Genomic DNA, 13,893 nt, shown 5'->3' on the forward strand with positions numbered 1-13,893 from the left:
CCGCAGCAGGCACCGAGGCTCCAGACCGAGACCCTGGTTGAGCGCAGGAGACACAACACCGAACGAGGGGAGTCTCGGCGTCGGGTCCCAGGGGTCTCCTGACCAGCGGAAGCGCACAGCGTTGGGCCACGCAGACGGCACAGGAGGACCGGCCCCTGACCGCCTCCCCGCCCCCGACACCGCCCCTTCTCGGCCCTCAGCGGCTTCCGGCAGAACTGCCCCCGCGTGGCGACGCTCGGCCTCGCACTTCCGGCAGGAGGATCCGGGCCTGGAGCTTCCGAGGCCGAGGTGAGTGGCCGCGCGGCGGCCCTTCTGCGCCCTCCCGGGGTAGGGGGGTGGACCCGGGCGGGGCTGGGAGCGGGATCCCGGCTTGGCAACGCGCGCCGCTGCTCGGGGACCCCCGGGGAGCTCGTTATCCCGGGCCTCAGTGTCCCGGTCTTAGAGGGGTCCGGGCCTCCGCGCGCGCGCGCGCTCTCCCCGGCGTTTCCCGAGCGCCCGCGACGTGATCCAGGCGGGCATCACGGGGCCCCGGCCCTGCCCTTGGAGAGGCCGCGTCCCGCGGTGGGGTGGGAGTCGGGGATGGGCAGTGAACACGTGGACAAACAAGGAAACGTCAGGTAGTGGGAGGTGCCAGGAGGATTAGGGGGTCTCCCCCTCGCCCAGGATGTTCAGCCAAGCACAGGTCTGTGGAGGAGTGTACCCGGCAGAAGGAACAGCAAATGCAGAGAAAGACACAGGCTTGATGTGTTGGACAAACAAGGGGCCAGTGTGGTGGGTGGGCGGGAGGGAAGATGAGGTTGCAGATATGGGCAGAGGCCAGAGGGTGGAAGGCCTTCCTCTTGGGCCTGCTGAGGAGTCAGGGTTAGCCCCAGAGGGCCTGGTCTGCTTTCTGTGCTCAGACCACCTCTGGGGCTGATTGGTGGACTCCAGGCTGTAGCGGGGGAGAGGAAGCAGGGACGCCAGTTAGGAGCCTCCTTGACTTTGAGAAGGTGCTCCGCGTGGGCTGGGGTGTGCATGGGGACTTTCTGCAGGTGGGGGACGTGGACTGGCTCGTTGAAGGAAGGGTAGGATTTGAACGGTGGAGAGAAGGCATGGCAGTGTTGGAGCAGGAACCCCACTGGAAGCCAGAAGGTGCAAGAAGTCGATTCACAGGAGGGTGCAGACTGCCCTGGCATGGGAGCCCTGGGGGAACCACAGGGAGGGAGTGCCAGGAGAAAGCTCCCTTAGTGCCAACACGCCCCGTGGTTTCCTGTGGGACATCAGCAGTCGATCTCAACAGGGAGCAGTTTTGCCCCCAGGTAACAGTTGGCGACACCTGGAGACATTTTTGGTTGTCACAGCTTGGGATGAGGGGGAAGGGATGCTACAGGCACCTAGTGCGCAGAGACCAGGGATCCAGTGCACAGGACAGGCCTTCTCCCAACAAAGAATTATCTGGCCCCAAATATCAATAATGCCAAAGTTGGGAAACATTGATATAGAGGAAAGAGCATAGGCCTGAAGTTCTGTTAGCTGTAGGTTTGGTGCCCCCGTGCTGCACTCTCTGGCTGGGGGAGAGGAGTCTGTGAGGGCTGCAGGCAGAAGCAGAGAGGACCGTATAGGAGGCCAGTCAGTGCATTGTGTAGGGCGGGGAGCATGGTGACTCGGATGTAGTGGTGGAGGTCAGGAGATGGGACCTTACTGGGGATAGTTTTTCAAGATAGAGGAGACAGTATTTGCTGATTGAATGTGGACCGAGGGAAAGAGAGGAGTCAAGGGTGAGAACAAGATTTCTGGCCTGAGTTACCAGGTGATGGTGGCCCTGGCTGAGGTGGGAAGAGGAGGTTTGGACGGAGGGTGGATGACTCCTGGAAAACAGGAGGCAGCCCTGGACAGGCTATGTGTGAGACACCTGATGTTAGATATTCAACGGAAAAGGACTAGGAGGCAGTTGGATATTCTTGTGGAGTTGAGGAGGTCGGAGAGAGGGATCCACACTGGGGAGATGTAAGCTCACATTTCAAGGAATGGGACCACATGAGATCACCTAGCACAGCGGTTCTCAACCCACTGGATACAACACCTTCTTTGGAACGACAGATATTTTGGTAACAACCCCCCTTATTATCCGCAAAGGAAATTTATGGTTAATGAAAATGGCCTACACATAATTTTTTTAAAAAAAATTGACGATCCCCTAACCATAATATAAAAGGGAAATAAAAGGAAAATAATTGATGATAAAATGTTTCAATATGTGAGTTCCTGGGCCCTGCGGTACTAGAAACTACGAAGAAGCAGTGGGTGCTTTCACCTCTGGTAGAACCTCTGGGGGTGTGAAAGCCACAGTGCAGGTGGCTGCAGCCATGTCGCGTTGGCAGCTTGAAAACCATGCCTGCTGTGTCTGTAGATGAGGTCGTTTTTCCAAACTGGGAACTCGTGGTACCGTTTTATCAAAAACAGTTCAGTCTCCCCTCAGTGTACATGGTATAGGTATTATTGGACATTTTAGTGCCTAGGAGACCCATGGAAAACTTACTTTGTGTTACATGTGAAACAGAGTTGGGTTGTAAGTTCAGGGAATTATAAATAGATCTTTCACCTCTGTGGATGTTGAAGTCATGCAGGGTGCCGAACAGTTCTTAGTTATGTGGACTGTCCTCCCATATTCCCGACTCACTAAAAGCTAGGAGAGTCTCCCCAAAACAGCACAGGTTTCCAGAGTTTCCTGAAGAGAGCCACAGCCTAGGGTGTCCTCTGGGCAAAACCTTGTGCCAGCTCCCAGTTTCCCTCGGGGGAGGAGACACGGTAAGCCAGGTTCCAGAGTATAGAACTGAATGTGATTTCTCCTTTTAGAAAGGACCAGGGGTGGGGGAGGTAAGGTATGTCTGATCGGATGGTTCTAAGAAGGCTTCCAGAAGGAGGTGGCATTTCAGCAGGGGGGGAGTGTCTCAGAGGAGGAGGTAAGGCAGCAGGTGGGTCACACTGGTCCCGGGTACGCCTGGTCTCCCTGAGCCTGCGTGCTCTGGACACTCATTAGGCTTGGCTGGATTGATAGGGGGGCAGGAAGTGGTTCCCTCTGGCAAGACCCTCAGGCAGGCACTGCCTCCATGGGAGTGGTTGTTAGAGGCTAGGGCATGGGAGGTGTGGCTTTTCCGGTTTGGTTTTTGTTTTGTTTTGTTTTTTTTTTGTTGTTGTCATGAATTTATTTTTCTGGTAAAGGATGTAAACTATGGCATATAGACTTAGCTCAAATTCTGACTGACTGGTAGTCCACGCCCTAGTACTGACCAGTTCGTTTTCAACGCCTTAAAGCCCAGATCCATCTTCTGAAAATCACGTGCCCTTTCTTGCATCGAGCCATCAAACCATACAGGGAACGCACAGTGTGCCAGGTGGGTGTAAGCTGACATGGGCACTGTGGCTCCGGTGTGCTCGGAGCGCACAGCCCCTTGGGGGACACAGCCTCACACAAGCACGATGAAGGAAAAGTAAGGGAGCCGTGGGAGCAGCCTGTATCTCAGGGGGCCCATGTGGGGGGCGGTGCTCCCTGAGGAAATGCCGTTCGAGCTGAAGATAAGTAGGATCTGCTGAGGAAGGAATGAAGGGTGGGCAGAGCGTTCAGCTCCCTGGGGCAGCAGGAAAGAGCCCGATGTGTTTGGGAAAAGGAAAGCCCTGTGGCAGGACGAGGACACCAAGAGTCTGGCAGGGTGGAGCAGGCCTTCTTAGCCAGGGAAGGGTTTTGGTCTTTATCGTAGGAGCCTGGGAGCTACTGAAGGGATGCAGTCTTCTCTGACATGATCAGATTTACATTTTTAAAAGGTCACTTTGGTGGAAATTCATGGAGAACAGCTTGAAGTGACAGGAGAGTGGACGTGACAGGGAGCTGTGCGTCCTGCAGTCCTGTCCGCTTCGCTCCACTCCCCACGGGCCAGGGCTGGGGAGGACACGTGGCGTAGCCCTCCCCCAGCCAGAGCCACCGGAACGGCCTTTTCCTCTTTCTAGCCTCAGCCCTGGGGTCCGGTGAGTCGTGTACGCAGTCGATCATGGAGAGCGTCGGCTCGGGCCACCAGCCCCTTAGGTGAGGACAGAGTCTAGGGCTCAGGGGACGCTTCCCGATCATGGAGGCAGCGAGAGCGCCAGCCAGGAGACGCGCTTGTTGAAAGTCGCGGGTCCAGCTCGACTGGCCCTTCCTGCGGGCCCTGCGGGCATCTTCAGAAGAGGTCCACCCCCACTGACCAGAGCCAGGGAGCTGCAGCTTCCACGGATGGGGAGGTGGGCCCTCGACGTGGCCTTTGTGTGGAGGGCGGTGTTGACTCTGGGGCTGGTCCTTCTCTACTACTGCTTCTCCATCGGCATCACCTTCTACAACAAGTGGCTGACCAAGGTAACGCGGGGGCCTCGCCAGCCCGGCCGGGTAGGAGATGGCTGTGGCCAGGACTACAGCGCCCCCCAGTATTTAACAGCAGGGAGGCATGGGCTTCAACTAGTCACACTGGAAGCCACTCACACCAGTGACGTGACAGGGCCATGCCAGGGATTCCCCTTAAATTTTGGGATGGAGGGGAAATCAGGAGAGGGGGAGACACGCAGGATGAGCTGGGGAGCCGTGGGGTTCCTAAGGCCCCTTGTACACTGGGGCGCCCTCAGCGCCCCGCCGCCAGGTAGAGGCGAGGAGGGAGGTGGGAGGCGGGAGCCAGGGGCTAGCAGCAGGCAGTAACAGCACTGCCGTCTGTGCTCTGTGCTTGGGCTCCATACAGAGTTTCCACTTCCCCCTCTTCATGACCATGCTGCACCTGGCTGTGATCTTCCTGTTCTCTGCCCTGTCCAGGGCCCTGGTTCAGTGCTCCAGCCACAGGGCCCGTGTGGTGCTGAGCTGGACCGACTACCTCAGAAGAGTGGCTCCCACAGGTACGTGCCTGCGGGCTGGTCCGGGGAGGGCCCTGGAGGCAGGAGGGAGCTCGGGAAGCCAGAGGCCTGGACCAGAAGGAAGGAAGCCTCTGTGGCTTGAAGCTTAGGCTCTCCCGGCCGCGCTGCAGGGGGGGATGCGGGGGCCGTGCAGCAGTGGCCGGTCGTCCCCACACCCTTGAACACACACACCGAGCAGGTACCAAGGCCTGGAGACAGTAGTGAGCAGGGCACAGGGTGCCTGCCCTCGGGCGGCAGAGGGGGCGCCTGGGGGCCACGGGGCACAGGGGAGGATTTCCGGAGCAGGGGCTGAGTGGGCTGAGACCCGGAGGGGAAGTTGACGGGAGGCACTCGTGTGCCTGGGTGAGGTTGCTGCATGGGTAGGTCTGAGAGGGAACTGAAAGTGTCTCGAGAGGCTGAGGACTCAGCGTTGGTAAGAGGAAGGGGGAGAGAGGCGAACCGAGAAGGTGGCCGGGCCAGATCCTGGAGGGCCAGGTCCTCCGAGAGGAGTGTGTGTTTCATCCTGAGAGAGGCGGGAGCCACTCTGCAGAGTTTCCAGTCGGGGAGCATCAGGGTCCGATTAACACCCCTCCCTCCTCAGGGTGGTGTTCCAAGTATTCAACAAGTGGGAGCCGCAGTGGCCGCAGCCAGTCAGGTGGAGGATTGCCGCCCCCTCCCCTTTTGGGGGGGCCAGGAGTTAACCCTTCAGTTGCTGGGTAGAAAGGAAGGCGGGCAGGACCCCAGAGAAAGGCAGGCCTACAGGCCAAGGCAGGGGGCATTCGGGCGCCTCACGGAGAAGTGTGCTCACTGCGGGCACACCCGTACGGGCCTGCCCTGGCTGCGTGTCCGGTGGGGCCCGTGTCTCTGCAGCACTGGCAACGGCGCTTGACGTGGGCTTGTCCAACTGGAGCTTCCTCTACATCACCGTCTCACTGTGAGTACCGGCCACACCCACCACCGCCCTGGGGGCTCTCTGTCCAGCACCGTGTCTGTGTGCCCGGCCGACGGGCCAGCCATCACACTGCCCTCTGGGACCCAACCCCCTTGCTCTCTCCGCGCCTCCCTGGCACCCAGCAGCTCGCCTGGAAGTCGCCAGCCTCTGCAGTGAGCCAGGCATGGAGGGGGTGTCGTGCCTCCCTGCCAGGTGGCCTGGGGAATCCGGGGGCTCAGACGGAATGGTGACAGGGCAGCGGAGAAAGGGGCACAGAGGGGCAGGCAGAACAGTTATTTTCTTATCTCAGATTTTGCGCTTCAGCGAGCACAGCCTCTGCCTTCTCTCTTTCTCCCCTTCTCTCCTTCTTCCCGCCTCATCCTGGTCTGCACTGAGGGGTCGGTAAATAACAGGACTCAGGAAGCTCAGTTTCTCCCTGGTGATAATCAGAGGCCTCTTAGGCATAGATTTCTTCCGATTAAAGGTCAGGTATCAGCCCAGATGACTCAGGCCGCCTTACTTTGGTCTTTGTATCCAGATTGCCCTGCTGCCCTCAGGGAAGTCAGGGGTCTCCTCCCGACCCTTTGCAGCCCACTGATTGTGCTGTGGGTCCGTGCCCCCAGCTGCAGCGGTGTGTCACGGGTGACTTCCCCTCGCAGGTACACGATGACCAAATCCTCGGCTGTCCTCTTCATCCTGATCTTCTCTCTGATCTTCAAGCTGGAGGAGCTGGTGAGGCCCCAGCTTTCTTGTGTTCCTCCTACCCCCACAGATGCTAAGAACAACAAGGGGGACCTGAGCAGTGGCTTGTCACTGCGTGTGACCGAGGAGATAAGCCCAGCCCAGGTGGCGCTAACTCGCTGAGGAAGGACCTAGACACAGGGCGCTACTGGGAATATTTAGAAACCAGTATGGCAGGAGCAGTGACCAAAGGAGACAGGGTTCAAGGGGCAGCGGGTCCTGCGGGCTTCCCGCTGTACAGCAAGAACCCTTTGCTTCCTGGGTCCGGGGGGGGGCCACTGGGGCCACATGGGGACCTAGGACAGCTGTAGGGAAGCACTGCCGTATTTCAGGATCTCGGTACGTGCTAGCTGGATGTCAGCCCTGCTACACCGACGGGCAGGGGCTGGCCCGGACCCCAGGGTGGGGCAGGTAGAAGGGTGTGTCGCCCCGGGGGCAGCCAAGGTGGCTGCTGGCCCCCAAACTCTGGGTGTGAACTTGAGACCCCCACGGTGGTTGCAACTGCTCCCCATCCTTTCAGCGTGCGGCGCTGGTCTTGGTGGTTCTTCTCATCGCCGGGGGCCTCTTCATGTTCACCTACAAGTCCACACAGTTCAACGCTGAGGGCTTTGCCTTGGTGCTGGGTGCCTCGTTCATCGGGGGTATTCGCTGGACGCTCACGCAGATGCTCCTGCAGAAGGCGGAACTTGGTGAGTGAGGGGCCGAGGCACCAGGCGGGGTGAGGGCGGGCCAGGCCTGATGGCTCGCCCGTGTCCCTTTCTGCAGGGCTCCAGAACCCCATCGACACCATGTTCCACCTGCAGCCACTCATGTTTCTGGGGCTCTTCCCTCTCTTTGCCGTATTTGAAGGTACGTGGGGTCATCCACCTCAGGGGCACCTCAGTGCAGCAAAGCTCCCATCCCCGCTCCAAGCCTGTCACTGTGGTAGCTGCAGAGGTTACGGAGATCAGAGATGGTGGTCCCTTCCCTGGCAGTGCCTGGTTTAGGGGCTGGACAGACACTTAAACGAAATGGCTGGAGTCCAGCACATAAATGCTACGTAGAAAGCGCATGTAGAATAAATACACCAGGCGGTGATGACGGTGAATGCAGACAGCCCTAAAGGTATGCCAGGGCTGTTCTGATCAATTTAAGCGTATTAACTCCTTTAATACTCCCCCAAAGCCTGTGTGCCAGTGCTGTTCCTGCCCCATCGTGCAGATGAAAGAAGCTGAGGCAGAGAGAAGTAGAGATAGCCTTGCCCAAGGTCCCATGGCTCATAAACACACCTGAATTGGGATCCAGCAGCTGGCTCCGGCGTCCTTCCTCTTAACCATGATGCGTTCTTTTAGAAGGGGCACAGGGTCATGAATTGCTCCAGGATGGTGGGGTGGAAAGGCAGGTCAAGGCTTCCCAGACAGTGCATTTTGGAGAATGAATGGGATTTTGACAGCCTGATGGGGGCGGGCGTCCCAGGAAGGGGAAACAGTAGGTTCAGACGTGGGGAGACGTGTCGGGGATTGGCCTTGGCCGAGTGCACAGTTCTGGGGCAAGGGAGAGGGGGAGGGGAGAGGGCGGCACACAGGAGCCCAGGCAGGTGAGCAGTGTCTCCCTGAGCAGAGGCAGGATGATGGGTCGAGGCTGGGGGGCTGGGGGAAGGGGAGGCAGGGGCCCACCGCCTTCCTTTCCCCAGTGTTTTGGAACGAGTCTTCATCCCCTATCTGTTTATCCTTCCTCTCTGAGTGCCTTCTGTCCTTGGGGTTATTACAGAGAATTCTGTCCCACGTCCATTTAAGTTCCAAGCAGTGAAGTGTCTCAGACCTCTCGGAGAAAATTATTCTGCAGCTCCGTTGTCCAGGAAACTTCTGTTCTGCAGCCTCCTTTTGTCTTCCCTTTTAAAATCTCTCTCCATTCCTTCCTTATGCCCCCTTCACCAAACGCCACACTCTCCCTCCCTTCCTGGGTGTTCACACCATTCCCCGTCTCTGCAAACCCCCACCCGAGAGCCCCTGCTGGTCATCACTTAGCAGAGCTGCAGGGATTTAGCTCCTTTAATCTTTTCTGGTAAATTAATCCCCCAAGCACCTTCATTACTTACGTTGCTCTTCCCCGAATTCCCTTCAATTTGCCAGCGCCTTTGCCGTACTGCCGAGCCCAGCACCAGACAAGATGTCCTACCTCGGGAGGCTGTTTCCCCGGGGGGGCTGTCACTCTGCATTTCTTTGGTGCTTTCCCCCGCCAAAATCTCACAGGACTCGGCCAGTCTCCTGCTCCCACAGGTGTCCATTTGCTGAGTCGGGGGTTCAGCTTCACGCCTGCTTCTATACCAGGGGCCTTTCCTGCAGGGAAAGGAACCATTCTCTCAGATGGACAGTGTCGGAGGGCCAAGGGTCCTCTGAAAGTCTAAGCGCAACTTGGTGCGTGGAGGCCTGTGTGGGTGTCTCTGGAACAAGGGACCGTGGCTTTGTCAGGTCTTTGTACGCATGTGTGTTTACTTTTTGAGAACTGTTCATCAAATTATATTCTCTGGTCTAGTCCCAACCCTTTCATTTAATCAGTGGGGGAACTGTGGTCCAGAAAGGGGGCATATCTTGGCTAAACCCCACAGCTTTGTAACTAAATGGAGAAGGTTTGTACAGATAGAGTTTCATCCCTGTTTAGAGGTGACCCACCTGAAATTAAGGTACTCCTCCAGTGGCCCAGGACATTGACAGTCCTCATGTGATGGGCTGTCCCGTCTCTCTTTGGCCCACTGGGTATCACAGCTGCCAAGGCCACATGAAGTCACCCTCCCCCACCCCTCCTCCCCCAAAGACGGGTTGGTACATGACGTATGAAGGAGCAAGGCGCTTCTGCCCGATTTCTTCTGCAGTGCCAGCCCCCTCTACTCTAGCCCAGAGGCTCAGAAGCCTCCCCATCACTCCCTATAAGGATCTCTGGCTTGTATTGCCCCGGGGCTCCCCCAAGTCTCAGGCCACCTCCGTGGGATTCTCTGGCACCTTCCGTCCTTGTGCTCAGGGCCTCAGACAGGCAGCAGGTGCAGTGAGTGTGCAGTGCAGCAGAGGCAAAGCTCACCCGGCTGCCGGGTAGGGTGAGGCCGCCCAGGCAGGCACACCCAGGACATGGCCTCCCTCTCTCTCCTCCCATTGCTTCCAGGTCTCCATTTGTCCACATCTGAGAAAATCTTCCGTTTCCAGGACACAGGGCTGCTCCTGCGGGTACTTGGGAGCCTCTTCCTTGGCGGGATTCTCGCCTTTGGTTTGGGCTTCTCTGAGTTCCTCCTGGTCTCCAGAACCTCCAGCCTCACTCTCTCCATTGCTGGCATTTTTAAGGTACAGTCTTGGAGGTGACTCCAGCCCTGTCTCAGAGGGGAGACCCCTGAGGGTGTCCCAGCTCCTACATCCCAGAGCCCTGCAGAGAAGAGACGGAAGTGCCTAGTTAGGGTGCTGCGCACTCTGCCGTCACCATGGCCCTGTGAGGCGGGGATGCACCTCCCTGCTTCACAGATGGGGAAACAGACATGAAGAGCTGCTCATACCCAAGGATATACAGCTAGGAGGTAGTCGAGTGGGATTCAAAGCCAGGTCTGACTCCACCAGTCCTGGGATGCATTTACGGTTTACCAGGAATGCCAGCTCTGGTCATTTGGCAGTGACCTGGAGCCAGGATTGAGAAGCCCCCAGTCAGACTCATTAGCGTAGAGTTCTGTGATTGATTGGTAATGTCTGCCATGGGCACAGTAAGGGACGGTTTTATCACGCGTGCCTTGCATTTGCCAATCCTGCCTTTACTGCTGTCCAGCAGCACCCCTACCCTCTCCTCTCATCACTTCTCCCCTTCCTTCCCCCAGCCTCTCTCACTCCTTCCTGCTCAGGGCCATGGACCAGGCAGACACTGATACTGGAGCAGTGTTGCCTAAAACCAGAAGTATAGCGTTCCCCGAGGGTCTTGCCAACCAAATGATAAGGCATAAGCTGTGCTTCTCAGAATGCATCATCTGACAGGTCCCATTTGCAGTCAGTGTGTACGAAAAACCCCGTGAGCAGTGTGCGTCCTGTAGAGCCCAGTGTGACTTCATTCCCCCGCGGCAGCAGAGGCTCTCCATCCACAGGCGCCTTCTGGAAGGGCAGCTTCCTCCACTCCTGTGGGCATGGCTGTGGGCTTGCTACCCTGTGCTCCCAGCCTGCATTTGTTTGCTAGTCCTGACAGCCCTGTGAAAAGCACCTCTTCCTGCTGCCTCTCAGTAACACAAAGGGGGAAAAAGCGTCACAGGCTGGTTTACTGAGCTTGGGGAGGCTTCCGCCTTTACCTTGCAGGCCAGCCTGCCCAGGCCCCGGGAGTTTTGGCAGGTCTGGCTCTACCCTGTGGGTGTGCCCGGGGCCCCTGCCCTCCGCCTCCACCTCCTGAGCACGTCCCCTTCCTGCAGGAAGTCTGCACTTTGCTGTTGGCAGCTCATCTGCTGGGCGATCAGATCAGTCTCTTGAACTGGCTGGGCTTCGCCCTCTGCCTCTCGGGAATATCCCTGCACATCGCCCTCAAAGCCCTGCATTCCAGAGGTAACCAGAGCCCGTCTCCTGATGACGTTTTCCCTGTGACTCTTAGCCCCACAGGCTTCCCTCCGCCAGCCCTGCCAGGAAGAGGCAGGTGGCTCTTGACTCCCCAAAGCAGTTGCAGTCTGGTCTGCACAGTTCAGCTGCCTCTGCACCGGCTGTCCCTCTCATTGAGGAAGTTTGCCTGGTGATTCTCCACCGCCACTCCTCCGAGAAGTCACAGGGACCATCTCCGGGGGGTGGATGGGGGCCTGGGGGCCTCAGCACATGCTCACGTCAGGCCACACCGGGTCTGTAACTGGGCTGCCTCTGTCCGCAGGTGACAGCGGCCCTAAGCCCATGAAGGGGCTGGGCTCCAGCCCCGACCTGGAGCTGCTGCTCCGGACCAGCCAGCCGGAGGAAGAGGACAACGAGGAGGAGGAGGGGCGCTTTGTGGCCCAGGGGCAGCAGTGACCAGCCAGGGCACAGCTTGGAAGCAGGCTGCTCCCCAGCCTTCACACCTGTCGGCAGCTCAGGGACCCAGGTGGCCCCTCCCAGCCGCTGGGGAGCAGCAGGCCGGGGTCTCCCAGGCTGGCCTCAAGAGCACGTGACCACGTGGTGGGCCAGGGCAGGGAGTGGGTCAAACAGGGGTGAGCACCAGGCCAGCTCAGACCTGGCTGGAGCGGGGCCCAAGTGGTGCTGGCGTCACAGCCGCTTGCCAGGCTCTGAGAGCCAAGGTGGTGATTTCAGAGGTATAACGGGTTTGGACTATGGGCCAGTTAGGAACGGGAGATGGAGAAGATGGGGCCTCATCGCCTGGAGAGCATCTTTTCTCAGAGAGCAGATCTATTTATAGTTTGGAAATAAAGGGTTTACGGTCTGCTGGCCACCTTGTGTTGCCTGGAGGTATGGGGGCAGGCAGGGAGGCGTGGGCCTGACCTCTCCCCTCCTTTCCCTGCCTGGGACCTTCCTGGGGGGACTGGTCATACTCCAGCCTCCCATGTCTCTCATGCTCCTGTTTGAGCCCCAGTGCCCTCTCTTAGGGCCCCACCACACCTGCAGGCAGGAAAAAATAGGTACCGAGTTTCATATCCTGGGGACTTTAATGCTTTCACAGCCTGATTTGAATATTGACTCTGTCACTTACTAGCTGTGTGACCTTAAGCAAATTACTTAACCTCTCTGTACCACGGTTTTTTCATCTCTGAAATGGGGATAATAATTATCTCAGAGTTGTTCTGAGGGTCAAGTCAATATTGGTAACAGATTAAATGTCATTTAAGTATGTATTTTGAAATTTCTTTAACAGCCGCAGGAACGAGACCCTAAACGAGCGGCCGTGCTAGGATTCACGGCCAGGACAGTATGCCTACGTGCTTGTCCATGGACCTTACACAGAAGGGTTATGGGCCTCTGGGACCTGGGCCTTCTGCTCACCTACCTTGGGCAAGTCGCACCACCCCTCTAGACTGCAGTCCTCTTTATAAAATGGAGAGGGAGGAGGTGAGATGCCAGCTCTGATGTGCGATGGTTCTGAGGCCTGGTCTGCTCCTGTGAGCTGTTCCCCTTGCCTTGTGAGAGCTGCTGGCCAGTGGTCCTTCCGGGCACAAGTGCTTTTAGGCAGTCACAGCAGGTGGCGCCATTGCACCATGCTTCGGCTCCTGAAACTGCCCGACCTGCTGCCACTATCCAAACTCAGGCAGGGGTCGTGGGAGAAGGACCCACCCTGGTGTCTTCCGGTAGAGAGACTAGGACGGGACTTGTTGTGAATTGTTCTAATCAGATCAGAGCCACACCAGCCCAGTCCATCAAGCCTAGGAGAGCGTTCATACTTTAGAAGTGGGTCAGCAAACCTTCTCTGTAAAGGGCCAGATAGTAAATATTTTCCATCTGGGGGCCATATGGTCCCTGTTGCAGCTGCTCAGGTCTGCTGTTGTAGCAGGAAAGCAGCCACAGACAGAGATACAGAAGCAAAAGGGCATGGCTGCGTTCCAGTGGAAGCTTGCTTATAAAACCAGGGTTCAGCTTGTCGGCTGGAGTTTGCCAGCCCCTGCTGTGGAGGAGTCCTTAGGAATGACTGAGTCCCACTCTCCGTCTTACGGCTAGGGAAACTGAGGCCCAGGAGGGCGCAGTGACTAGCCTGAGGTCTCCAGAGCCTCTGGCCCAGGAGGAATTAGAACCAAGGTCTCCTGCTACCAATTCAGCTTCACAATGCAGACTTCTGCAAATGGAGGTGTGACACCCAGGGCTCCCCTGAGGCGGTGTCTTACCTGGTTCCTGCACCTCTGCCCCCCTTGGATGCTGCAAGCTCAGAGGCTAGGATTAAAGCAAGCTTGCGTTCTACACCGGATGACCTGGGGAGAGCCAGCAGGCGGAAGGAGCCGGGGTCCTCCCTGCCTCTGCCAGAGAGGCTGCTTGGGATGCAGGATGCTCTGGCGGTGGGGAGAGGCTGCCAGAGCCCCGCTGGCTCAGGTGGATGAGAGCTTCCTGTCTGCTCTCCCCTCCATCTCCCTCTCCTCGCACAGGGAGCAAGGTGTTGTCTGGTGCAGTAATTATAGGGTGCAGAGCGGGGGGGCCCCCACTACCTGCATGTTGGGTTCAATGACAGCCCCTCACTTAGCAGCAATTACCAGTCAAGCCTGGAGGAGGGCTCCCTCTCCTCCTCCCCCACCCAGCCCGCCCAATCGCCTGGCCTCCAGGGCCAGACAGCGTCACCCTCAGCTTTGAGCCCTGGAAGCACCCATGCTGTCTGCAGCCATTGCATCTCAGGGCTGCAGTGTCACCATGGCAACTCGGTGCTTGCACAGGTTGAAGGAAGCTGAGGAT

The 13,893-nt window shown here is 57.9% G+C and overlaps 1 protein-coding gene across 2 annotated transcripts; it reads left to right on the forward strand.

Moving 5' to 3' along the window:
- Positions 1–242: 242 nt before the first annotated feature.
- On the forward strand, positions 243–12,354 carry SLC35H1 (solute carrier family 35 member H1). Of its 2 annotated transcripts, XM_024746814.1 has the most exons (11): positions 243–288; positions 3,295–3,374; positions 3,985–4,366; positions 4,740–4,890; positions 5,758–5,821; positions 6,478–6,550; positions 7,080–7,248; positions 7,325–7,408; positions 9,695–9,870; positions 10,965–11,094; positions 11,408–12,354. In XM_024746814.1, the coding sequence occupies exons 3-11, from the start codon at positions 4,247–4,249 to the stop codon at positions 11,539–11,541; spliced, it is 1,101 nt and encodes a 366-aa protein (XP_024602582.1). In that variant the 5' UTR covers positions 243–288; positions 3,295–3,374; positions 3,985–4,246; the 3' UTR covers positions 11,542–12,354. The 2 variants fall into 2 exon arrangements, with proteins under 2 accessions (XP_024602582.1, XP_024602583.1); XM_024746815.1 differs by lacking the exon at positions 3,295–3,374 and having other exon boundaries at positions 251–288.
- The last annotated feature ends 1,539 nt before the right edge of the window (positions 12,355–13,893 follow it).

This window comes from Neophocaena asiaeorientalis, unplaced genomic scaffold, assembly GCF_003031525.2.
Source record: "Neophocaena asiaeorientalis asiaeorientalis breed wild unplaced genomic scaffold, Neophocaena_asiaeorientalis_V1.1 scaffold132, whole genome shotgun sequence".
Lineage (NCBI taxonomy): Eukaryota > Metazoa > Chordata > Mammalia > Artiodactyla > Phocoenidae > Neophocaena > Neophocaena asiaeorientalis.